This window comes from Lithobates pipiens, unplaced genomic scaffold (assembly GCF_037356315.1).
Source record: "Lithobates pipiens isolate NorthernLeopardFrog02 unplaced genomic scaffold, aLitPip1_a1.2 Scaffold_1, whole genome shotgun sequence".
In the NCBI taxonomy this organism is placed as follows: domain Eukaryota; kingdom Metazoa; phylum Chordata; class Amphibia; order Anura; family Ranidae; genus Lithobates; species Lithobates pipiens.
Window position 1 is genome coordinate 88084393 of NW_027507685.1, and position 25198 is coordinate 88109590.

The following is a 25198-nucleotide window of genomic DNA, read 5'->3' on the forward strand; positions in this document are numbered from 1 at the left end:
ATGCCCATGGCATGCATGAGCAATATATCATTTAGTGACAACTTTGTTAAAAAAAAAAAAAAAAAAAAAAAGTTTGTAATTTTCCCGCAACTTGTGGCAAAATATAAAATATTCCATGAACTCAACATGCCTCTCAGCAAATAGCTTGGGGTGTCTACTTTCTAAAATGGGGTCATTTGTGGGGGTTTTGTGCCATCTTGGCATTTTATGGCCTTCAAAACTGTAATAGGTAGTGAGAAGTGAACTCAAAAATTTACGCCCTTAGAAAGCCTGAAGGCGGTGCTTGGTTTTCGGGGCCCCGTACGCGGCTAGGCTCCCAAAAAGTCCCACATATGTGGTATCCCCATACTCAGGAGAAGCAGCAGAATTTATTTTGGGGTGTCATTTCACATACGCCCATAGCATGTGTGAGCAATATATCATTTAGTGACAACTTTGTGTAAAAAAAAAAAAAAATTTTTTTTTTTGTCATTATTCAATCGCTTGAGGCAAAAAAATAAAATATTCAATGGGCTCAACATGCCTCTTATCAATTTCCTTAGGGGGTCTACTTTCCAAAATGGGGTCATTTGGGGGGGTTTTGTACTGCCCTGCCATTTTAGCACCTCAAGAAATGAGATAGGCAGTCGTAAACTAAAAGCTGCGTAAATTCCAGAAAACGTACCTTAGTTTGTAGATGTGACAACTTTTGCGCAAACCAATAAATATACAATTATTGACTTTTTTTTTACCAAAGACATGTGGCTGAATACATTTTGGCCTAAATGTATGACTAAAATTGAGTTTATTGGATTTTTCTAATAACAAAAAGTAGAAAATATCATTTTTTTTCAAAATTTGCGGTCTTTTTACGTTTATATCGCAAAAAATAAAAATCGCAGAGGCAATCAAATACCATCAAAAGAAAGCTCTATTTGTGGGAAGAAAAGGACGCAAATTTTGTTTGGGTACAACATTGCATGACCGCGCAATTACCAGTTAAAGCAGCGCAGTGCCAAAGTGTAAAAAGACCTCTGGTCATTTACCAGCAAAATGGTCCGGTCTGAAAGTGGTTAACATTGCAGCGTGACGAATGTGCTATATCGCTTACGAGCAGTAGTTTTACCTGAACGAGCGCTTCCGTGTCGGAATTTGAATGTGAGCATGCGTGGCACCTTGTCCGTCGGAGTAGGCTACACATGAGCGGAGTATGTCCGATCGGACCAGTTTGTCGTAAAATATTTCCAGCAAGTTGGAATACTTGGTCCGACGGATATTCTGACGGAATCAGTCCGATGCATACCACACGCAGTCGGATTATCCGACAACACGGTCCAATAGGACACATTCCGAAGGATTCTCCGACCGTGTGTACAAGGGCTAAGTGTGTTTACATTGGATCAGTATCAAGGTGCCTCTTGAGGATGCAGATGAATATTCAATCTTTATATGAACCTTGGAAGAACTTCCAGAATATCATAAGAAAAGCCAGCGTCATTCTATACAAATTATAGAGTCTTTACTCTTATTGTGTAATAAATTAACTAATAGGATGTTTCAAATACAAACAGATACTAAAGTTCTCATACAGACTAGTCAAAAATTATTAGAGTGACCACATAGGCCACGACCTCCTGTAGATATTGCAGGAAAATAACAATTAGCACCACTGGGGTGCAGTGTCAACAATATAATTGCCTAACAGACAGTCTTGGAGGGTGATGTAATACAAGTTAAAGACGTATAACTCTTATTAGTAAAAGCAAAGTGTATGGCAAAGGTCCCACTATGGCAGCAATGTATTGTAGAACTTTTGTAGATTTGTCCTAATTCATAAGATCAAGTATATAGCACATATAACTTGTATATGCAGAGCAATCATTCCACAGTGTTGTGCCAAATGCAACTTTTGAGGACAAGTTCTCAATAGTCCCCAAAAGTTTAATTTTACACAACTATCACTGTGGGATACTGTGCTATATGCTTGACCTTGTGCATAAGCCTTCAGATGTTCTACTGAACCTACCATTTTGTGACTTTACAGTACCTGGTTAGTGGACGAAATGACAAGAGGGCTTCCCTTACACCTCTGGTACAGTCAGCCCTGGAGAAGAGAACAGGGAATGAGAAGGCACAGAATGTTAGAGGTGCATAGAGCCTAGTCCAGGAAGATTACTGGCTGAGCTCACCCCAAGAATCATCAGGAACAAACCAAGGTCAAAAACTAGCCAGGGACACACCAATAATCATCAGAAAAAATTAATGGTAAGGAATAAGCCGAGTTCACACTAGGAATCATTAGAGAAAAGCCATTGTCAAAAACGAGTGGAGGTCACACCAGGAATCAGCAGTGAAAAGCCTTGGTGAGGAACTAGCCCAGGTCACACCAGGAAGCAACAAAGACAAACCGTGCTCAGGAAATAGCTGAGGTCACATCAAGAACCAGCAGAGCCAAGCTGTATTTGAGTATCTAGCCAAGGTCACACCAAGAATCAGCAGAGACAAGTCATGGTCAGGAACTAGACTAAGAATCAGTAGAGAAAAGCTGTGGTCTGGAACTAGCCCAGGTCACATCAGGAAATACCAGAGACAAACCATGTTCAGGAAGTAGCTGAGGTCACATGGTGAAGCAGCAGAGAAAAGCTGTAGTTGAGTATCTAGCTAAGCTCACACCAAGAAACAGCATAGACAAGCTGTAGTTGAGTATCTAACCAAAGTCACACCAAGAAATAGCAGAGACAAGCCATGGTCAGGAATCCACCAAAGACACACCAAGCATCAGCAGAGACAAGACGCGGTCAGGAAGTAGTCAAGAGTTTACCAGGAATTTCCAGAGAAAAGCTATGGTCAGGAATTAGCTAAAGTCACACCTGAAATCAGTAAGAAAAATCTGTAGTTAGAAACTAGCCAAGTTATTACCAGGAATCAGCAGAGAAAAGCCATGGTCAGGAACTAGCTGAGGTCCAACCAAGGATCAACAGAGACAAGCCATGGTCAAGAACTAGAAAAGGTCAGACCAATAATCAGCATTGACAAGCTACTGTCAGAAACTAGCCAAAGTCACCCCAGGAATCAGCAGAGACAGGATGCTGTCAGAAAGTAGCTCAGGTCACAACAAGCACCAGCAGAGAAAAATTGTGTTCAGGAACTAGCGGAGGTCACGCTAAGGATCAACAGAGAGCTATGGTCAGGAACCAGATAAGGACACACCAAGACTCAGAAAAGACAAGCCGTGGTCAGAAACTAGTAGTTGAGGTTAATAACAGGGAGCCAGTGCAGATACAAGTCTAATGCCCTGTACACACGGTCGGAGAATCTGTCGGAATGCGTCTTATCGGACCGTGTCGTCAGATAATCCGACTGTGTGTGGTATGCATCGGACTGATTCTGTCCGAATCTCCGTCCGACCCAATTTTCCAACATGTTGGAAATATTTCCCGACCAACTGGGCCGGTCGGACCTAATCCGATCATGTGTAGAGCATTTTCATCGGACCAAGTGCCACGCATGCTCACATTCAAATTCCGACACGGAAGCGCTCGTTCAGGTAAAACTACTGCTCGTAAGCGATATAGCACATTCGTCACGCTGCAATGTTAAAAAAAATCATTCATCAAGCGCATTCTCTTGTTCTTTACAATGCTGCAAGAACCAACTTCTTTTGATGCTCATAGTCACACACACTTCTCCCGAATGGATTTCATTACTCTTTTTTAACCATTTCAGCAATACAATTTTAGTTTGCGTCACATCTACACAATGTTTGATTTGTTTTTTTCTTTTTTGGATGTTTGTTTGGGGGGGGGGGGATTCCCTAAAAATCTCCTTTAAAGACATTGCTCATTTCTCCTTATTTTTTCATTTTTATTTTTGGGTGTAAACTTACAACAACAACATTATTGTATTTTTTATATTTTCTTTTTCTTTTTTAATCTACAGGAGGTTGTTTAGTGTTGGTACCCCTTGTTCTTTAGTTCACTTTGTATTTTGGAAATGTACCTGCCTGCTCACAAATAAACTCTACTTTTTGAAGGAAAACACATTACACAAGTATTTCATCAAACAAAAATAAAATTTATTTTGTTTGCTCGAAAATAAAACTAGGAACGCAGCACTGGAGAAACTTCTTAACTTTGGTGCAGCCTTTGGCCCCCAGGGCAGACATGACTAAATGAGATATAAAAAAATTGGTGGTCTGAGGAGTAGCTATCTCAGGGAGAGAAGTCTGCTCCTGAAGTCCTAGAGAGCAGGAAATTCAGATGCCATTTCTGTCCCCAGGATGGTGATCTTCAAGAGGCTGCATCTTCTGGCACACCAGACTCAACCCAGGCCATCACTCTCTGGTCTTCCTTTGTGACTTCCCACCAGGCATCCTTCCAGGCTGTGGCTGGGCTCCTGTAGCTGGGGCAGGAGGAGAAGGAGGGCGTTGGTGGACCTCCTGGCTGCCACTTGCCACAGCCTCCCCCCGACTGAGGTCTTCCTGTGTAGAAGACTATCATTCTGACACCAGCATTTTTCTTTCCCGTCCCAATAATTTTTGGTCACTACTGTCTATTGAGATGTAAACCACTTGGAGAAATCTCAACTTACTGATCAATAAGAACATCTAGTTAACATCATTAAATGTAACACAAGAAATATGTTCAACAATGCAATACCTGTCTCAAGCTGGGCGCCACCACATGGTGCTGCCTGGAAGGCCCAGGTTGGACATCAAAAGCCTCAGCTGGGGGTGAAGGATGCCTTGGAGGAAGACTGGAGAGTGGTGGCCTGGGTACCCCTTGGTCTTCCAGAAAATGCAGCCTGTCAAAGTGCACCATCCTGGGGTAATAAACAGCATCTGGATCTCCTGCTCTCAAGGACTCCAGGTGCTTCTTTCCCTCCCTGAAATATGTAAGCTTCATGGCCACAATTTTGCGATTCAGATATGTCATGTCTGCCGTGGGGACCCTGATCTGCACCAAAGCAAGCAGTTTCTCCAGTGCTGCGTTCCTCTTTGATCTGTCATTATAAAACTTGTTGTGGAACTGCCATAGGCAGGGCATCTCCATGTAGAGCTCGAGGAATAGCCCCATAAAGTTGGCATTGTTGAATGGGTCCATTTTGTCTGCAAGACACAACACAAGACAAACCCTCAAATACTAATAATGCAATTAAAATCCCTCCTAATCTTGTCCCAACATCGGCCTAGATACAAGCAGTCTAGTCTAGCCGCATCCGTGACTCACACTCTCCTCCAAGATCGTACGGACGATACACATGTGTGGCGTTTTATATACAGTGCGCATGCGTGAAACTCCGCTCGCCCCTGGCGTTCTTTCCAGACTATTCCCCGCCCCTTCGCTTCCCGCACAGTGGGGAGAGCACAGGGCGGAGAGAACGCAGGTGTGCACTAATAGTTCCACTAATGAGGAGGAGGGTGAGGAAAGCCCGGAGCCTGAAACGTCCTGATCCAGGAAGAGAAGATTTAAGGCCTCAAATATGTCTTTTGGAGAGATGTTGGAGATGGTCGACATATTGAACAGGACCGACTATGATGGGAAGTATGGACCTTACCCAAACCCAAATATCAGAAAGGCCAAGATCATGAATAAAGTTGTAAAGAGTCTTCTGAAGAATTTTGGGGTACACCGATCCAAGGATCAACTGAGAAAACGCTGGTCAGACCTGAAACTGAGGGAGCACGAGCAGTACCTAAGGATCAAGCGTGTTCTTAAAAAAAGTAAGTAGTTGTCGTGTGTTCATATGATTATTCTTGCTTGCATACTGCTCCATGTGCTTTGATTTCATGTTGTGCATTTTAAAATGGCCACTTTCAAGGTCATGGTTTCGTTCGTTCGTATGAAACATCGTTCTACAGGGAAGTATTCCAGCTTAACAAAGTGTCCCCAATAATGTTCTCACCTTGGAACTCGGCCCAAAAACACAAATTGTACCACACTTAAAAAGCAATGTTTCAGATTCCTATTTCTGCCCTCTGTGTGCTAATTAATCTTTGTTTACATTCTCATAGGGGAGAGAAGACTCGGCAAGTATGAGGACACCAGGGACCATGAGGACACCAGGGACCACACCCCTCCCAAAGAAGGGCAACTTCCAAAAGAAGAAACAGAGGAGCAGGAGCAGGCGGAGGAGGAGGAGGAAGGAGAGATCGTGGAGGTTGGACAAATTGTCACCACAACAGGTGAGTGTCGGAGAACACAGCTTCCGGTAAGCTCATCAATGTATATGACCATATTTGGATTACATGGTGTGTTTGTTTTTTTTTTTTCTAGGTGATGTGGGGGAAGATTCCTGTTTTACCAGTGAAAGTGCCCAGATCTTGATCGGGGAGATAATGGGGTGCAATAGGGATTTGGAAATTGTACAACAAAACATCAATGATGTAAAAAATAAAATGAGGAACATCATTGATGTTTTGGGGAGAGTGTGAAAACGAAAAAACTAGATAGGGTTTTAGTTTTGCTTTTTAACATAAAAATTTTGTATTTTGCATAATTAAAAATTAGGAAGATGCACAGAGTGTGAAAACATGTGCTATCTCCCATCATGGGGGATCAATGTACATGTTTTGTGGAAAGTGTCTGAGATGAAGGGGTTGCAGCCACAAAGCATGTACATTGTTCCCTCATGATGGGAGATAGCACATGTTGACACACTGTGTGCATCTTCCAAATTTGTATTTTTCAGGGTTGACACCCCATGTGATGAAGGCAATATCAGCCTAGTTTGTACATACTCATGTCTGATATTGTCTTCACTTTTCCAAGTTGAACTTTGTAAGTTCCTGTGTTCTGTATTTTACGGTTTGATACATGCCTGTTTACACAAAAAAACAAGTAAAAAATAAATATGATTAAACTCTGTTTTGGATACCCAAAATATCTTGGTTTGTTGTAAAAACCTTTACTAAACGCACATATGAATGTGCTTGTATTAAAAAGTTGAATTCTCAACAATGTGTGGCTTCCTTTTTCATTGGGCTTAAAATGTATTTGTAGTCAAATTTGAGTTTGTGCTGAGAAGGAGTGTGATTTACTAAAGGCAACTCCACTTTGCACTCCAAGTGCAGTTTCAGGTGTACTTTTGCAGTGCACTTGTAGTGCATAGTGGATGTGCCTTTAGTAAAAAGCACCCACAGTGATGTGTAAATTTGGGCAATCATGCCATTTTCCTGCCATCGTGCTGAAAATTAGCATGATTTTGATCAGTAATGCACTACACATTAGTTAACAAAAAGAAGGTGTGTGTGTGTAGCAGACCCACAACATAATAAGATTATCTGAAGAAGAGACTGTCCCCTCATCTTGCTCTGAACTTGGGTTTGCACTGTTGGTGAAAAAGGCACAACTTTAATAAAAATGGCAAAGTGGGAGGCCACAGTCTGCCATTCCTGTGGCGTTGAAGGACACTGTGTAGTGACACAAGAAAAAAAACTAGTAATTTGACAAATCAACATTGCATGCAGATTAGACACCCACATTTTTTGGCAAAATTAGTATAACATTTTTAGAAATGAGTATTTAAAGCCTAAAGTATAAGGTCCCCTTATGAGAGTCATAACCCCCCACCCCCCCCCCCCCCCCCCATCTGATGGGCCCTTGCTAAAAAATGAGGGGGGATGTTTAGGACAGGTAACACTCTGCACTTGATTGAGAGCTGAATGCCTAAATAATGTGTGATACTTTGTGAAGCCCCTCCTTAGTTACACTATTGGCAGCCCACCGGACAGGTAAGAAGTGTCATAATTACAAAATGGAAGGACATTTTGACATTCTGCTATTACATAGCAAGAAAATTAATGTGTTTAAAAAAAATAAATAGCATTTGAAAGTATTGAGGCAGGCCCTTACACTACATGCTTTGGTGAATTTGTGATCATGAAAAAGGTATTTTGAGTGTGTATTGGGTTGGGTCAAGTCATCAGATAGAAGATTGCTATCAGCTGAGGTAGCAGTTGGGGAGAGGGGGGTTCCTAATGAGTTTGGCCCAACTCCAAAAAAAAACAAAAAAGGTCACTTTGCATGAATTGAAGCACACACATCACATTTGTAGAGATTTTAGGGGGTGTTTAGGGGAAAGCAATACTATGGAGCTGCCAAAAGACATTGCTAAGTGACTAGACTATAGTTTTAGGGGCCAAGAAGAGCATGGTGGGGAAGTTAGTGAGGCAAATCTGCATGAGGACAAAGGGGCAGAGCATATGAATTAGAGCATATTGCAATGATGGTAATTAGGGAATGAGGAAAGAAATGCAAGACATTAGCAATCATGAAATACATAGAATGTGATGTTTAAGGATAAAACTTACCTTCATATAGTCCTTCTGCAGGAGCTGAATGATGGCAGAACAGGTCTCTGGAATAATGATCCCCAGAGCCTGGGGGGAGATGCCTGTAGAGAACTTGAGGTCCTGAAGGCTTCTCCCTGTCACCAAGTAGCGCAACGTGGCGATGAGCCTCTGCTCCGGAGTGATGGCTTGCCGCATGCAGGTATCCTGCCTGGTGATATAAGGGGTGAGTAAAGCCAGCAGACAGTGAAAAACGGGGTCCGTCATCCTGAGAATAATCCAGAAATGATCAGGATTATTCTCGCGGATCTCACGGAGCAAAGGCATGTGGGAGAACTGGTGACGCTGGCGCAACCAATTCTTGGTCCACAAACGCCTCCCCTCCCTGTTCATGGACTGGGCTTGTGTCAAAGTCAAAGTAAGAACCCCTGCACAGCACAAACTGTACGTTGAGTACGTAGACAAAACATGTTTGGAAAATGGTCGGCTGGTCAGAACGGACACCAGAAAGCACCGATAAACAGCAAGGCCTGAAAGGACGACCTGAATAGCAGAAGCAAGCAGACAATAAAAAATGCCTTTCAAAGCGTACTAGACCAAGATATAGTCCACAATGAGAAGCAAATACTTAATGACTGCACACACTGATTATCAGATATGCAAAGACAAGCACAAACTGAAGAGCGGTAGCGATCTGAATCACTAATCTGAAAAGCGTGAATCGTCTCTCACCAAACTTCTACTAAAACACGAGATCAGCAGAAGGAGCCCAAAGGGTGCCGGACGTGGTGCTGAACTTCCTTTTTCTAGTCCCGCCGTACAAGGCTTACGTCACCGCGTTCTTGGCAACCGCGAAATCAGACAACTTGGCCCGACCGTGTGTATGCAACAGTTTCGGACACAATCAGTCGGACTAAATCCGACGGGCAAAATCCGACGGATTTGGTTGCCAAAATCTCTGACCGTGTGTACAGGGGCTAAGGGTAGGCTGAGTCAGCAACAGGCATACAGTTCTCAGAAACAGGTTTGGATCAGAGTCACAAGATAACAACTGGAGACTGTCCACCAACTGCCTACTTCAGCTTTACTATTTAGGTAGGCAACCTACTGGCAAGATTGGAATTAGGCATGTATGCCCATAAATGTGTGAATTAACATGCTCACACAGACATGTTTGTGCACATAAGTGGCTAGCAATGACCCATATTCTGTCTATTGACACATGCACCCGCATGCATCATATTCTGCTGCCCTCCTGACAAAAATTCTGCTTTTGCCAATTCGAATCATACGTCTACGACTTAGATGACATCATCCTCCAAGACTGTTTGTTAAACTGTTATAAAATTGACACTGTACCACAGGGGTAAGATTGATTTTCTGCAATGTCTTCACGAGATTATTACCAATGTGGTTACTGTAATCATTTTTGACTAGTCTACGGGAGAAATATTGTTCTTGTTTGTATTTGAAAGATTCCATTATTTCATTTATTGCGTAAAGTCTCTCTTTAATTTGGATACAATGACATTTGCTTTTCTTGTGATTTTCTGGAAGTTCTTCTAACGCCACGTACACACGATCAAACTATCCGGCGGAAAACTTTTTTTACCCAAAAGTCTGGCTGACTTAGAAAGTAGTTTTGACTCAAAATTTGTCTGCCGGACACAATAAGGCCGTGTGTGTGCTAGTCCGCCATACTTTTGAAATGAATGGACTTTCCCGAGCACTAAGAAAAGTCTGTTCATTTTGAGCGCACCTCCAGGTAGCTGGGACTGGCGGAGGAAGTCAAAGACTTAAAGGGGAAGCCCTACGCCGAAAAAACGGCATGGGGGTCCCCCCAAGGTCCATATCAGACCCTTATCTGAGCACGCAACCCAACCGGTCAGGAAAGGGGGTGGGGCCGAGCGAGTGCCCCCCTCCTGAGTCGTACCAGGCCGCTTGCCCTCAACATGAGGGGGTGCTTTGGGGAAGGGGGGCCGCACGGCCCCCCATCCCAAAGCACTTTGTCCCCATGTTGATGAGGACAAGGGCCTCTTCCCGACAACCCTGGCTGTTGGTTGTCGGGGTCTGCGGGCGGGGGGCTTATCGGATACCGGCCCCCCACCCTATCTGAATGAGTATGGGGTACAATGTACCCCTACCCATACACCTGTGAAAAAAATGTAAATAAAACACAACACACAAGGGTTAAAAATAATTTATTGCACAGCTTCGGGGGTCTTCTCGCCGGACTCCTCCGCTATCTTCTGCTCTTTTGCTAGCTCTTTTACTAGCGGAGGAGCCCGGCTTTCTTCTTCGTCGCCGCCGCCATCCGGGGGTCTTCTTCCGACTTCGGGGGTCTTGTCCCCCTCTTCGGTTCTTCTTGCCGGGCCTCCGCTCCTTCTTCCAACTCTTTTATTGGCAGTGGCCTGGTATTCTGTCGCCGCTGTCTTCGCCGCCTTCTGTTTTTCTCTTCTTCTTCCTTGAGATGTTGACTCGATGCTCTCTCTGGCCGCAATGACAGGGACGCGGTGTGTGGTGACTTATATAGAGACATCGCCGGGTGATGTCCCCGCCCATTATGATGTCACAGTCCCAGAGGATGCTAGGGACTGTGACATCATAATGGGCGGGGACATCACCAGATGACCCCACCCATTGTCCCTATATAAGTCGCCGTGCAACACGTCCCTGTCATTATGGCCAGAGACAGTGACGAGTCAACAACTCAAGAAGAGAAGAAGAGAAGAACAGAAGAACAGCAGAACAGAAGAACAGAAGGCGGTGAAGACAGCGGCAACAGAAGACCAGTAAAAGAGCTGGAAGAAGGAGCGGAGGCCCGGCAAGAAGAACCGAAGAGGGGGACAAGACCCCCGAAGAGGGGGACAAGACCCCTGAAGTCAGAAGAAGACCCTCGGACAGCGGCGACAACGAAGAAGAAAGCCGGGCTCCTCCGCTAGTAAAAGAGCTAGCAAGAGAGCAGAAGATAGCGAAGGAGTCCAGCGAGAAGACTCCCCAAGATGGAAGAAGACCCCCGGAGCTGTGCAATAAATTATTTTTAACCCTTGTGTGTTGCGTTTTATTTAAATTTTTTTCACAGGTGAATGGGTAGGGGTACATTGTACCCCTATAGTACATAGGGTGGGGGGCTGGTATCCGGGGGCCCCCTTATTAACCACTTCAGCCCCGGACCATTTTGCTGGCTTAAGACCAGACCACTTTTTGCGATTCGGCACTGCGTCGCTTGAACTGACAATTGCGCGGTCGTGCGACGTTGCTCCCAAACAAAATTGATGTCCCTTTTTCCCACAAATAGAGTCGTATTGGTGGTATTTGAACACCCCTGTGTTTTTTTTTTTTGCGCTATAAACAAAAATAGAGCGACAATTTTGAAAAAAACACATTTTTAACTTTTTGTTATAAATATCCCCCAAAAATATATAATTTTTTTTTATTTTTTTCCCTCAGTTTAGGCCGATACGTATTCTTCTACATATTTTTGGTTAAAAAAAATCGCAATAAACGATTATTGATTGGTTTGCGCAAAAGTTATAGCGTTTACAAAATAGGGGATAGTTTTATGTTATTTTTATTAATAATTTTTTTTTTTACTAGTAATGGCGGCGATCAGCGATTTTTATTGTGACTGCGACATTATGGCGGACACATCGGACATTTTTGACACATTTTTGGGACCATTGTCATATATACAGCAATCACTGCTATATAAATGCAGTGATTCCTGTGTAAATGACACTGGCAGTGAGGGGGTTAACCAGTGGGTGGCAGTGTATGGGTTAAGTGTTCCTAGGGGTGTGTTACTAACTGTTGGGGGCTGGGCTTTCTTTTAATGAACACTGATCTCTGCTCCAATCACATGGAGCAGAAATCAGCGTCACTTGTTGCTAGGCAGAACTGGGAGATGCTGTTTACAACAGCATCTCCTAATTCAGCCGCCCCGTGAGACGATCGTGGGTATGCCCGCGGCGATCAAGTCCGTGGGACCGGCGCGCTCACGATGGCAGGGTGGCAAATTTAAAGGAACGTACAGGTACGCCCATTTGCCTGCTCGTGCCATTCTGCCGACGTACATCGGCATGCGCCGGTCGGGAAGTGGTTAAAGGGGGCTCCCGGATTCTGATAAGCCCCCCGCCCGCAGACCCCGACAACCAATGGCCAGGGTTGTCGGGAAGAGGCCCTTGTCCTCATCAACATGGGGACAAGGTGTTTTGGGGTGGAGGGGTCGCGCCGCCCCCCCCTTCCCCAAAGCACCCCCCATGTTGAGGGCACGCGGCCTGGTACGGCTCAGGAGGGGGGGGGGGGGGGCGCTCGCTCGTCCCCACCCCCTTTCCTGACCGGCCCGGTTGCGTGTTCGGATAAGGGTCTGATATAGACCTGGGGGGGGGCCACGCCGTTTTTTCGGAGTAGGGCTTCCCCTTTAAGTCCATACCAGGTGACAGGGCCAGTGACGTGTCAATCTCGCTGCCGTAGGCGGCGACATTGACTTCCTTCGCTACCTGGAGGTGCTCTCAAAATGAACAGACTTTCCTCCGTGCGTGGGCAAGTCCGTTCATTTCAAAAGTACGGCGGATAGTCTGGCCCGTGTGTGGGCAGGTCCGCTCGTTCGGATAGTCCGGCGGACTTTACGGCGGTTTGTCTGCCAGACTAAGTCCGCCGGATAGTTTGATCGTATGTACGCGGCATAATACACACATATATATAATTGAGTATACTTCAGCGTCGTAAAGAGGCACCTTTATACTGATCCAATGTAAACACACGCAGAAGTGGTAAGGGCTTCAGCTAGAATTTTCAAAATAATATTTTTTTTATACTTTATATTTTTTATCTTAGCTGATTTGTTGGGATAAACTAACATTTTCTCTAAACATCCACCATTAAAAATATATTGCGAAGTAGAATCTGCTATATATATTTTTGATTCTTGGAATTTTTTCTATAAAGGCATCCCTTGTTATAGGGCAGTGATGGCGAACCTTGGCACCCCAGATGTTTTGGAATTACATTTCCCATGATGCTCAACTACACTGCAGAGTGCATGAGCATCATGGGAAATGTAGTTCTAAAACATCTGGGGTGCCGAGGTTCGCCATCACTGTTATAAGGGGTATTTGGCTCAAGTTTAGATGCATTTTTTAATGAAGTCCACGTCAGTCTAAACTGTGTTTTACGGGCATGGTAGCCCACTTTTATTAAACAATATTCAATTTCCATCCAAGATTCCCATGCTGGGGTTTCAACTTCGCAACTGGAAAAATGTCAAGACATCTGGCTCCTTTGTCAGCAGCACCACTGCTCTTTGGTCTTTCAGACCATGGATTCTTCGGGCTCACTCAGCCTTGATTTCAACACCTCACTCTACAGGCCCAACTCCTGTCCTCCTGATAGGGTTCACCCAGCACCCAGGGGTCTCTTACACTTCTCAGAAACACAGGACTCCCACCAGCCCCCCACAGTGGATGCGCTAGTCAGCTCAGCTTTCTCGGTCTCTCTGGACCTGCACAGCTGTCCTGACTTTCCCAGTCCTACCGGAAAGAAGTCCCCCCCAACACTGGGTCTTGTCTCCTGAGTAGGTCACCCCTCCTGGAGCATACCGCTATCTCCACACAGAGACTCTCTCACTAAATGGCAGCAACTGCTGTAGCTCTGACCAGGCTTTTAATGACCCTGCATACCTATGCACTCATACAGGACGCAGGTGTCTCGCAAAATCCAGGCACAGGATTGAAGGTTCCTTCCCAACCAAGACACTTCAGAACCTTCAAACTCCAGACCCGGATACAGGGCTCCCTGCACCTTTGAGAATACTATGTCATTTCTACCTAAATTAGCATGCCATAGTCCTTTTAATGTCTAAATTAATTTGTGTCTTTTATATATGCTTGGAGTTTAACTTTAACAATTTAATACAGTTCAGTAAATGTTTTATTTACATGTCCACTTTCTAATAGTTTTCTTGTTTCCTTTCCTTATATACAGGTGGGTCCTATTGCTGTGCGTTCATTGGGAAAAAAGACACATAGGACACAAATGGTATCGGACCTTAGCTTTCCAAAATTTCCAGCAAAGGTACTGTACAAAAACACTGTCATATTTTTAGACCGTCATTCATAGGTGTCAAGACAAAAAGGTGCTTGAAATGGCTCCTGAAAAATACAAAAATAGAAAATTGTATCAAATATTTACCATAATTTTACTTTCCTGGCACCACTCTATGACAGCAACAGTACGGTGCTATATTGGCACCAGGAATGCTTCTTTTAACTGCAATGAATTAAAAAAAAAATAATAATTAGACATGTGCAAAAGGAAAAAATTTGTTTAGTTTTGTTTCATTTTAATTAGTTAACTAATTTCGTTTAGTTATATTAATTAAATTAGTTAAATTCGTTTTTGTATTTCGTTTAGTTTTCTGCCGAATTCGAAAAATCTGTCACATTCGAAAATATTTCAACCAAATTCGAAATAATTTCAACCGCATTCGAAACTATTTCAACCGGATTCGAAAATATTTTGCGACCCGATTTTAGGGCCATGTATCTCAGGGTCACTTGGTGCTAGAAACCCCAAATTTGGATATGTTGTAGTGCTAGTTCTATTGTGTTGGCATACCAAATTGGTGTTCCTAGCTATAAGTGACCCCGAGATATGTGGCCCCAAATTCGGGTCACAAAATGTCATTCTCTGCTGCAGAAAAGTACTTTCATATTGCCCATATCTGGGGTCGCTTGGTGGCAGGTGACGTAGCAAGTGGACAATCCACAACTTGGTCACATGGCACTCGTGGCCGGTCACATGGAACTCATGTCAAGTCACGTAGCACTCGTGTCAGGTCACGTGGCACTCATGTCAGGTCACGTGGCACTTGTGGCCGGCCACGTGGCACTCGTGGCTGGTCACGTGGCACTCGTGGCCGGTCACGTGGCAAGTGGACAATACACAACTTGTGGCAGGTGACGTGGCAAGTGGACAATACACAACTTGTGGCAGGTGACGTGGCAAGTGGACAAATACACAACTTGTGGCAGGTGACGCGGCAAGTGGACAAATACAATACACAACTTTTGGCAAGTGGACAATGACATACAGCATATGCACTTGCCTTGCGATCGACATCTGTGACTTCTTGAATCAGGCATGCTGCCAACTTCATTGATACCATAAATATAAATTAAATTTTTATTTTTTTGCAGATTACCATTTGTTTTAATAAGATCTCCTGCAGACTATTAGCATCTATTTCATTTTTTGCAGATCTCCTGCAGACTATTAGCATCTATTTTTTTTTTTTTGCAGATCTCCTGCAGACTATTAGCATCTATTTATTTTTTAGCAGATCTCATGTAGACTATTAACAGCCATTTCACTTCTTTTTTTTGCAGATCTCCTGCAGACTGTTAGAATCAATTTCATTTTTCTTTTTGCAGATTACTATTTATTTTCATCAGATCTCCTGCAGTATATTAACATCTATTTCATTTTTTTTGCAGATCTCCTGCAGACTATTAGCATCTATTTCATTTTCATTTTTATTTTTTTGCATTAGAACAGCCATTTCCTTTAGCTATAGATGCTAATAGTCTGCAGGAGATCTGCAAACAATGAAATATATGTTATTATACTGCAGGAAATCTGATGGAAATAAATAGTAATCTCCAAAAAAATGAAATTGATTCTAACAGTCTGCAGGAGATCTGCAAAAAAAAAAGTGAAATGGCTGTTAATAGTCTACAGGAGATCTGCTAAAAAAAATTGATGCCAATGGTCTGCAGGAGATCTGGTTAGAAAACAAAATAGATACTAATAGTCTGCAGGAGATCTGCAAAAACATTAAATAGATGCTAATAGTCTGCAGGAGATCTTATGGAAACAAATAGTAATCTGCAAAAGAAATTAAGAATGAAATAGATAGTATCTATATTCTATTCTGTTCTATTGTTTTTCTAGTCTATTCCCTATTTCCATTCTAATCTTTTCTATTCAAATTCAAATTCATTCTATACGAAATTCGAATGTCGGAAAGAAATATATATATATATATATATATATATATATTATAAAATCACCATCTTCCGAAATTCGAATTTAGTATATAATGAGTTTGATTTTAATAGAAAAGATTAATAGAATATAAAAGAATAGACTAGAAAAAAAATAGAACAGAACAGAATAAAATATAATATATTCTAGTCTGTTCTATCATTTTTCTAGTCTATTTTCTATTTTATTATAATCTATTAAATTAATTAATTAAACATTTTGAATTCATACTATTAGAAATTCAAATTTATTCTATTTGAAATTTGAATTTCAGAAGATGGTTATTTATTCTTTCTATTTTATTCTATTCAATTATATTTTTTTTCTAATCTTTTCTATTTGAATTAGAAATTTTGGAAGATGGTTAGTTACTTATCAACTTCAACTTCTCATACTTGCAGTGTACCAGTGCAAAAACACACACATCTTATTTCATTTATATTACTTTTCTGCAGAAGAGAATGACATTTTGTGACCCGACTTTGGGGCCACGTGTCTCGGGGGCCACTTATAGCTAGGAACCCCAAAATCTGGTATGCAAACAATAAAATTAGCACTACAACATATCCAAATTTGGGGTTTCTAGCTCCAAGTGACCCCGAGTTACGGGGCCCCAAATAAGTGGCCCCGAGATACATGGCCACAAAGTCGGGTCGCAAAATGTCATTTTTCGAATTTGATTCGAATTTCGTTAGCATTGTAATTCGGTAATTCAGATGCATTCGAATGTCCGAATAATGAAAATTTGTCCGAATTTCGATTCGGAACGAAACAAAATGCACATGTCTAATAATAATTGGGTTCTCCATTGCTACTTAAACAAATGCTAAGGGGGTAGCTACGGCGCTCACCTGCTATTAATTGTACCTAGTCCCTGCAGGGATCTATTTAAAATCAAGACGTGTAACTAAAGTGAATTATTGTTACCAGATTACTTAATAGTAATTTTACACACATAAATAAAAATAAAATATAGAAATAAAAATAAAAATTCCACATGTGCAATATATATAAAATAACTAACAGATGACAATATGGAAGGTGCATGAAGGTACTATAGAAAACATGGTATACATTATAACAAAAATGCTATATGTTAGTGCAGAAATTTCAATACACTTTCTACAATGTTAAAAAATGCATATGTGCATTTATGCGAATCACATAATGAAAAAAGTGCCAAGTGCCTATAAAGGTGCCACAATTTCAATATATACTGTAAAAAAGTGCTACGTGCTTCTATAGGTGCCGCAATATGTAAATAGAGTATTTTACACTTTGTAAAGTCGCTAAATGGAAGAATGCAAATATAAGTTAATACACAAGTCCAACAGCAGAAATTAATATCAGAAAATCCCTCTGGAACAAAAAGTGACAGTGTGCTTCAGTGCTTAGTGGGTTCCTGGATTGTAACCGGTGAGATTTCCGTGCATAAAGACAATATTCCGCACTCACCAGCTCCCCTGCCCCTTAAGGGGTTAATGCGCCTCCACAGTGTGAGCCCCTGTGTTGCTATATAGAGCTGCTCCGGTTATCATCCAGTAATTTTCCTCATTAAAAATAGAATGAAGCATACATAGTGTAATCCAGTTTAAAACCAAATTTTATTATGTGCATGAAATGCTACTCACAAAAATGAAGGATAAAACAGCACCTCAGTGTATATGCTGATCACAGGCTCCAGACGACGTCCAATGACGAAACGCGTAGGGCGTGGCCTATGGTGTACACTCTCTCACAATGGCGGCGGCGGTGAATTCAAACAGCTCATGGACCAACCTCATGCTCCAGTCACTTGCTTTTTTTTACTATTAATTTAAGTAATCAAATAGGTGAGATTTATGAAAGCCGTATTTTGTTATTTTGTTGTGGATTTTATTTGCCATTACAATAATGGCATGTACACACGACCGGTTTTTCCATCAGAAGAAACTCTGACAGTCTTTCAGACAGAGTTCCGACGGAGTTCTGCTGAAACAGACTTGCTTACACACGATCACACCAACGTCCGTTTCTGCCAGAAAGTCCGACCGTGTGTACACACATAAATATTATAAAATCAATCAAATAACCCAAAAGCACAAAAAAGGACTGATATAACAAATCAGCAGTAGGTTCTATAAGAGTGACCTCCAAAAAATTATTATTATCGATTTATATAGCGCCAACAGTTTACGCAGCGCTTTACAATGTATAGGGGGGACAACACAATTACAGTACAATACAAAAGGTATAGGAGGGCCCTGCTCGTAGAGCTTACATTCTAAAGGGAGGGGGTGGAGGTACAAAAGGTAATAGCTGCAGAGAATGATTTGATGGGGGTGGCTTGGGAACAGTTAGCTGGGTGTGGGATAGGCTTCCCTGAGTTTTCAGGGAACTCTTAAAGGTGGACAGGGTAGGGGCTGAGTGGACAGACTGGGGCAGAGAGTTCTAGAGGATGGGAGAGGCTCTGGAGAAGTCTTGAAGGCGAGCATGAGAGGAGGTAACAAGGGAGCTTAGAAAGCAGGAGGTCCTCAGAAGAGCAGAGGGGACGATTTGGGCGACATCTGCAGATGAGGTTGGTGATGTAGATGGGGGCGAGGTTGTGGATGGCCTTGTATGTTATGGGTAGCATTTTGAATTTTATACAGTGGGGTAGGGGAAGCCAGTGAAGGGATTGGCAGAGAGGGGCAGCAGTCACGGAACGATTAGTGAGGTGTATTAGTCTAGCAGCAGGATTCATAATAGACTGAAGGGGGGATAGCCTGCTTAAGGGTAGGCCATTAAGGAGAGAGTTGCAGTAGTCAAGGTGGGAAATAATCAAGGAGTGAACGAGTTGCTTTGTGGTGTCATTAGTCAGGAAGGGTCGAATTCTGGAGATGTTGCGGCAGGATTTAGCCAGTGATTGGATATGGGGGCTGAAGGAGAGGTCAGAGTCAAGGATTACACCCAGGACCCTGGCATGTGTGGAGGGACCAATGGCAGTGTTGTTGATATTAATGGTGAAGTCACGGGGGCGGGGGGGATCGTGAAGGAGGAAATATAACAAGCTCCGTTGTAGAAAGATTGAATTTGAGGAAGTGGTGTGACATCCATACTGATATGTCATTCAGTAAGTTGGAGATCTGTGAGGAGATTAAGGGGGTGAGTTGATGAGTGGAGAGATAGATATGGGTGTCATCGGCATAGAGGTGGTATTGGAAACCATGGGAGTTTATCAACTGGCCCAGGGAAGAGGTATAGAGAGAGAATAGGGGGGCCCAAGGACAGAACCTTGGAATACCCCAACAGAAAGAGGAAGGGGAGCAGAGGAGATGGAGTTGTAAGCGACACTGAAAGTGCGCTGAGATAGGTAGGAGGAAAAGCAGGATAAAGCAGAATCGCAGAGACCAAGGGAGCGTAATTTGCTGAGGAGGAGCAGGTGGTCAACTGTGTCAAAGGCAGCAGAGAGGTCTAAAAGTATGAGTATGGAGTAGTGGCCATTGGTTTTAGCAGTTAGTAGGTCCTTGGTGAGTTTTAGTAGGGCAGTTTCAGTAGAATGTTGTGGGCGGAAGTCAGACTGTAGGGGGTCAAGAAGGTTGTTGTCCATGAGGTAGCGACTCATTTGGTCATCGACAAGGCGTTCGATGAGTTTGGAGGCAAACGGAAGCAGGGAGATGGGTCTTAAGTTGTTCAAACAGGTGGGGTCTAGTGAGGGTTTTTTGACTATGGGGATAACCAGTGCATGTTTGAGCAGGGAAGGAAAGGTGCCGGAGGAGAGGGAGAGGTTTAAGATGTGGGTTAGGGAGTTAAGGATAGAGTGGGAAGGTGGTAGCAGTAATTGTGAGGGGACAGGGTCCAGGGAGCAGGTAGTGAGGTGGGCCGTGGAGAGGAGTTTATTAAATTCATCTGTGGTAACAGGGCAAAAAGAGGAGAGTATTGAGCATGGTGTTGGACCTGTTGTGTTGGGTAGGGGAGGAAGTTGAATGCTGGATATCTCTTTGCGAATTGTGTAAATTTTGCTATTGAAATGGTTGAAAATCTGTTGAGCGGTAAGCAAGTTGGTGGGTGGGGGCAGTGGGGGGTGAAGTAAGGAATTAAGGGTAGAAAAGAGTTGATGAGGTTTGGATGAGAGGGTTTTGATGCAAGTGTTTTAATAGGTTTGTTTAGCAGTGTGGAGGCAGGTGTTGTATTTGAGAAGGGCAGATTTGTAGAGGGTAAAAAATAGATGTTGATACAGGGGGCAGCTATCTGTGACCCTTTGAGAGCAGTTCCTTGCTCCTAAATAATGACTTCTATCCCTTTTGGGCAAAGAATATTTCTTACAATGTCCAGATGTCAGAGTTTACCTATCTACTCTACGACACTCATCAGCATTAATATCCTCTTCAGCCCAGTGCCCTTCAGGTATACACTCCATCTTCAGCTTAGTTCCCTGGGCTATCAGCACATGGTTCCTGAAAAGGCCAGGGTTTGACAAGATTTCTTCACACAGGCCTCCTCCAAGAGAGAAGCCTTATGGGACAACAAGTCATAGAAAGGTGCTCCCAAACATTTATCATCTCCTGAAGCCATGCTGTACCTCTGAGCTTAGTTCCTCAAGAAGCTCTCTTAAGCTTCAGCCCAGCTCCCTTTAGGTAGGCACTCCATCTTCAGCTTAGTTCCTTGGGCTCTCAGCACATGGCTCCTGCATAGGCCAGGGTTTGACAGCATTTCTTCACACAGGCCTCTTCTAAGAGAGAAGCCTTATGGGACAACAAGTCTTAGGGGGGGTACTCCCAAACATTTATAATTTCCCGAAGCCAAACTTCCTTTAGGGAGTATTCTTTAGCACAGTTCCCTTCAGGTATGTTCTCCATCTTCAGCTTAGTTGCTTGGGCCCTCAGCACATATCTACTGCTAAAACCAGGCTTTGACAGCATTCTTACACACAAGCCTCCTCTAAAGTAAAAGCCACATGGGAGAACAAGTCCAAAAAAGGTGCTCCCAAACATTTATCATCTCCTGAAGTCATACCTCTGAATTTAGCTCCTCAATGGTCTCTCTTCAGTCCAGTTCCCTTTAGGTATGCACTCCAGCTTTAGCTTAGTTCCTTGGACCCTCAGCACATGATTTCTTACATCAATTCTTTACACAGGCCTCCTTCAAGTAGAATCCCCAGGGAAGAGAGAGTTCTGAAAAGGTTCTACCAAACATTTATTATCTCCCCAAGCCAAACCTCTGAGCGTAGCTCCTCAGGGAGCATTCTTCTGCCCAGTTCCCCTCAGGCATGCACTCCATCTTGAGCTTATTTCCTTGGGCCCTCAGCACATGTATAAGGGATACCGAATCAGGATCCAGAACAAGTATGATTAAATAATGAATAACATCATAATTAACATCATAATTAACATGAATAACATCCTTGCAACAAAAAAAAAATAAAAAACATAAAAAATGTAAAATTGAAAAATAAACATGATATTGCAGCAAACCCAGAACAACACCCCAACTAATAAACATTGTGTACAAAATGGAGGGAGCTCATATAAACAGGGAAGAATAAGGATTGGGTACAAGGGGAACAGAGCAAGATACAGGGTAATGAATGCAGGGAATAGGATACTGGATGCTTGGTACCGGGTACTCACAGATAGAACACTGAAGCACTTCTCTTTATCAAGGGAGGGACTAAATATCTACCCAGCAGCCAGTATCAGATTGATAAAATAGAGTTGGAATGGTGCGCTTATTCCATTTATCCTTATAATGTTTAGACCAGGCATGTCCAAAGTCCGGCCCGCGGGCCAATTGCGGCCCGCGGCCCGGTTTTGAACGGCCCGCCTGGTTATTTGGACATACATATCTTTTGTGGCCCCCGACGATCTCCCAGCGCCGGGGCCACAAAAGATATATATGCTTCGGAAGGTACAGGGAGGACAGGACCGAGCGCCGTACACAGGAGAATTTCCTGTTTACGGGCGGCCTCTGTAATAGGAAGTCCTTCTCCTGCACTGCCATTGGACGACTGTTCTGTCCATCAAAGGAGGCGGGACTTTCTATTAAAGAAGCCGCCGTGTAAACAGGAGATTCTCCTTTGGCGCTCGTCAGTGCATTTCTGGCAATGGTGCTGTGTTCCTGGCAATGGTGCTGTGTTCCTGGCAATGGTGCTGCGTTCCTGGCAATGGTGCTGCATTCCTGGCAATGGTACTGCGTTCCTGGCAATGGTGCTGCGTTCCTGGCAATGGTGCTGCGTTCCTGGCAATGGTGAGTCATTCCCGGCAATGGTGCTGCATTCCTGGCAATGGTGAGGCATTTGGGGAGGCATTCCTGGCAATGGTGCTGCGTCCCAGGCAATGGTGCTGCGTGCCTGGCAATGGTGCTGCATCCCTGGCAATGGTGCTGCGTCCCTGGCAATGGTGGGGGAATTCCTGCCTATGGTGGGGGCATTCCTGGCTATGGTGGGGGCATTCCTGGCTATGGTGGGGGCATTCCTTGCTATGGTGGGGGCATTCCTTGCTATGGTGGGGGCATTCCTTGCTATGGTGGGGGCATTCCTTGCTATGGGGGGCATTCCTGGCTATGGGGGGGCATTCCTGGCTATGGGGGGGCATTCCTGGCTATGGTGGGGGCATTCCTGGCTATGGTGAGTGCATTCCTGGCTGTGGTGGGTGTGTTCCTGGCAAAGGTGGGTCTGAAGATGTGCACTGATTAGGCTGCATTGGTGGGCACTGACCATTATGTTGCTTCACAGTTCTTTATTTAAACATTTTTTTTTCCTGAAACTTCCCTCTTGAAGTGAAGGTGCGTGTTATACGCCAATTAATACAGTATGTACAAATACGCCCAAGCTCATTTCTTCCCACACACAGCCACAAAGGCAAGAGAATTCTTGTTGGGCAGTGTATTAGAGCCCGAACGAACACACTTAGACCGAATTTTAACGATTCAAAGAATGTCAGGCAAAATGGTCCGCCCTCGCACATGTTCACTTCATCAAATCCGGCCCTCTTTGAAAAAAGTTTGGACACCCCTGGTTTAGACCATACAAGAAGTAAACAAACAGACAAAATGCAGAATTGTCTATTCACCTGATTATTTCTTGTACAGAGTGCATGTTTTTTTTTTTTTGGTCTTTATGTTGATTGGACACTTTATATACAAGTACTCTGCATTTTGTCTGTTTGTTTGTTTACTTCTTGTAAAGTCTACAGTATTATATTATAAGGATAAATTGAATAAGTGCACCATTCCCACTGTATTTTATTTTACTTTTAGTTTTTGAGTCCACTATTTAATGGTTGCAGCACTTCGTGGTTTCACTTATCAAAACATATTTTTATTTTTATTTATATTAGATTATTCACTTTCCACTATACTGTTGAGTTTAACTCTCAGTATAAATGCTTGCCTGCCTTGGCTTCTAAATTTCAAATCTTCATCTTCGTTTTCAGGTTGATAGAATCCTTCTTGATGACATACGAAAGAATGACTATAAATTCACCATCGTGGACTGCATGGATCTAGAGAAAGGAACTGTAAACATTACTGAAGAGGGATCTGTACCTATAACACAGGTAATGATAATTTCAAGGACAGAGTGAAAGAAAGCAGGAGACTTCTGAACATTTTATAAAAAAATGAAATCCATGAATTATAAATCAGAAATTTCCATCCCATCTGTTCCTACCTGACTATTCCCCCAAAAGGGGAAGTTCCACTTTAAGGCCTCCTCTTCCCCAAATGGCACTTTTTTTTTAGGGGGGGGGTACTTGGTTTTGACACTAAGGGCCGGTTCACACAGCGATGCGCGGCGAGGCGTCTCCGACTTGCCTCGCCGCGACCTGCACGGACCTCAGCGGCGACTTGCAGAGGACTTCTGCATAGAAGTCAATGCAAGTCGCCCCCGAAGTCGCCCCAAAGTAGTACAGGAACCTTTTTTCTGAGTCGGAGCGACTCGAGTCGCTCCTCTCAGAACGGTTCCATAGCACTGAATGGGGGCGACTTGCGGGAGCGAGGCGAGGCGAGCCGTGTCGCCTCGCCTCGCGTCGCAGTGTGAACCGGCCCTTATACTCAGGTTGCCTATTCTTCTGTTATATACAGATATCTAGTGGCAGTTATGGGTCACTATAATATTTGATTTGGTCTCTATCTCTGTCCCTCCCTCCTGTTTAGTGCTATTTAGTTCAGTTCTAGCTAGACCCTCCCAATATCTTCCATGCTTCTTCAGTCAGTCTTGGGCAGCCCATACAGTAATCATTTTTTTTTGCGTTCAACCAGCGGGTACAACATGCCTACTTAAAGCGGAGCTCCTGCCCCCCGACCAAAGAAATTAAAAGTCAGCAGCTACAAATACTGTACAGTATCTCACAAGAGTGAGTACACCCCTCACATTTTTGTAAATATTTTATTCTATCTTTTCATGGGACAACACTGAAGAAATGACACTTTGCTACAATGTAAAGTAGTGAATGTACAGCTTGTATAACAGTGTACATTTGCTGTCCCCTCAAAATAACTCAACACACATCCATTAATGTCTAAACCGCTGGCAACAAAAGTGAGTACACCCCTAAAAGGAAAAATTTCCAAATTGGGCCCAATTAGCCATTTTCCCTCCCAGTGTCATGTGACTCGTTAGTGTTACAAGGTCTCAGGTGTGAATGGGGAGCAGGTGTGTTAAATTTGGTGTTATCACTCTCACTCTTTCATACTGGTCACTGGAAGTTCAACATGGCACCTCATGGCAAAGAACTCTCTGAGGATCTGAAAAAAAAGTGTTGCTCTACATAAAGATAGCCCAGGCTATAAGAAGATTACCAAGACCCTGAAACTGAGCTGCAGCATGGTGGCCAAGACCGTACAGTGATTTAACAGGACAGGTTCCACTCAGAACAGGCCTCGCCATGGTCAACCAAAGAAGTTGAGTGCACGTGCTCAGTGTCATAT

At 43.4% G+C, this 25198-nt stretch overlaps 1 protein-coding gene across 3 annotated transcripts in view; it reads left to right on the forward strand.

The window, feature by feature from the left end:
* The window catches only part of LOC143943175 (uncharacterized), a 195582-nt gene that overhangs the window by 145987 nt on the left and 24397 nt on the right, over positions 1-25198 (forward strand). For 2 of the 3 annotated variants that reach the window (XM_077464812.1, XM_077464963.1), the window contains exons 7-9: positions 5993-6163; positions 14252-14341; positions 23704-23826. In XM_077464812.1, the coding sequence (XP_077320938.1) occupies positions 5993-6163; positions 14252-14341; positions 23704-23826 (384 nt within the window). The remainder of the gene's footprint in view (positions 1-5992; positions 6164-14251; positions 14342-23703; positions 23827-25198) is intronic. The other variant, XM_077464890.1, reaches the window with a different exon arrangement.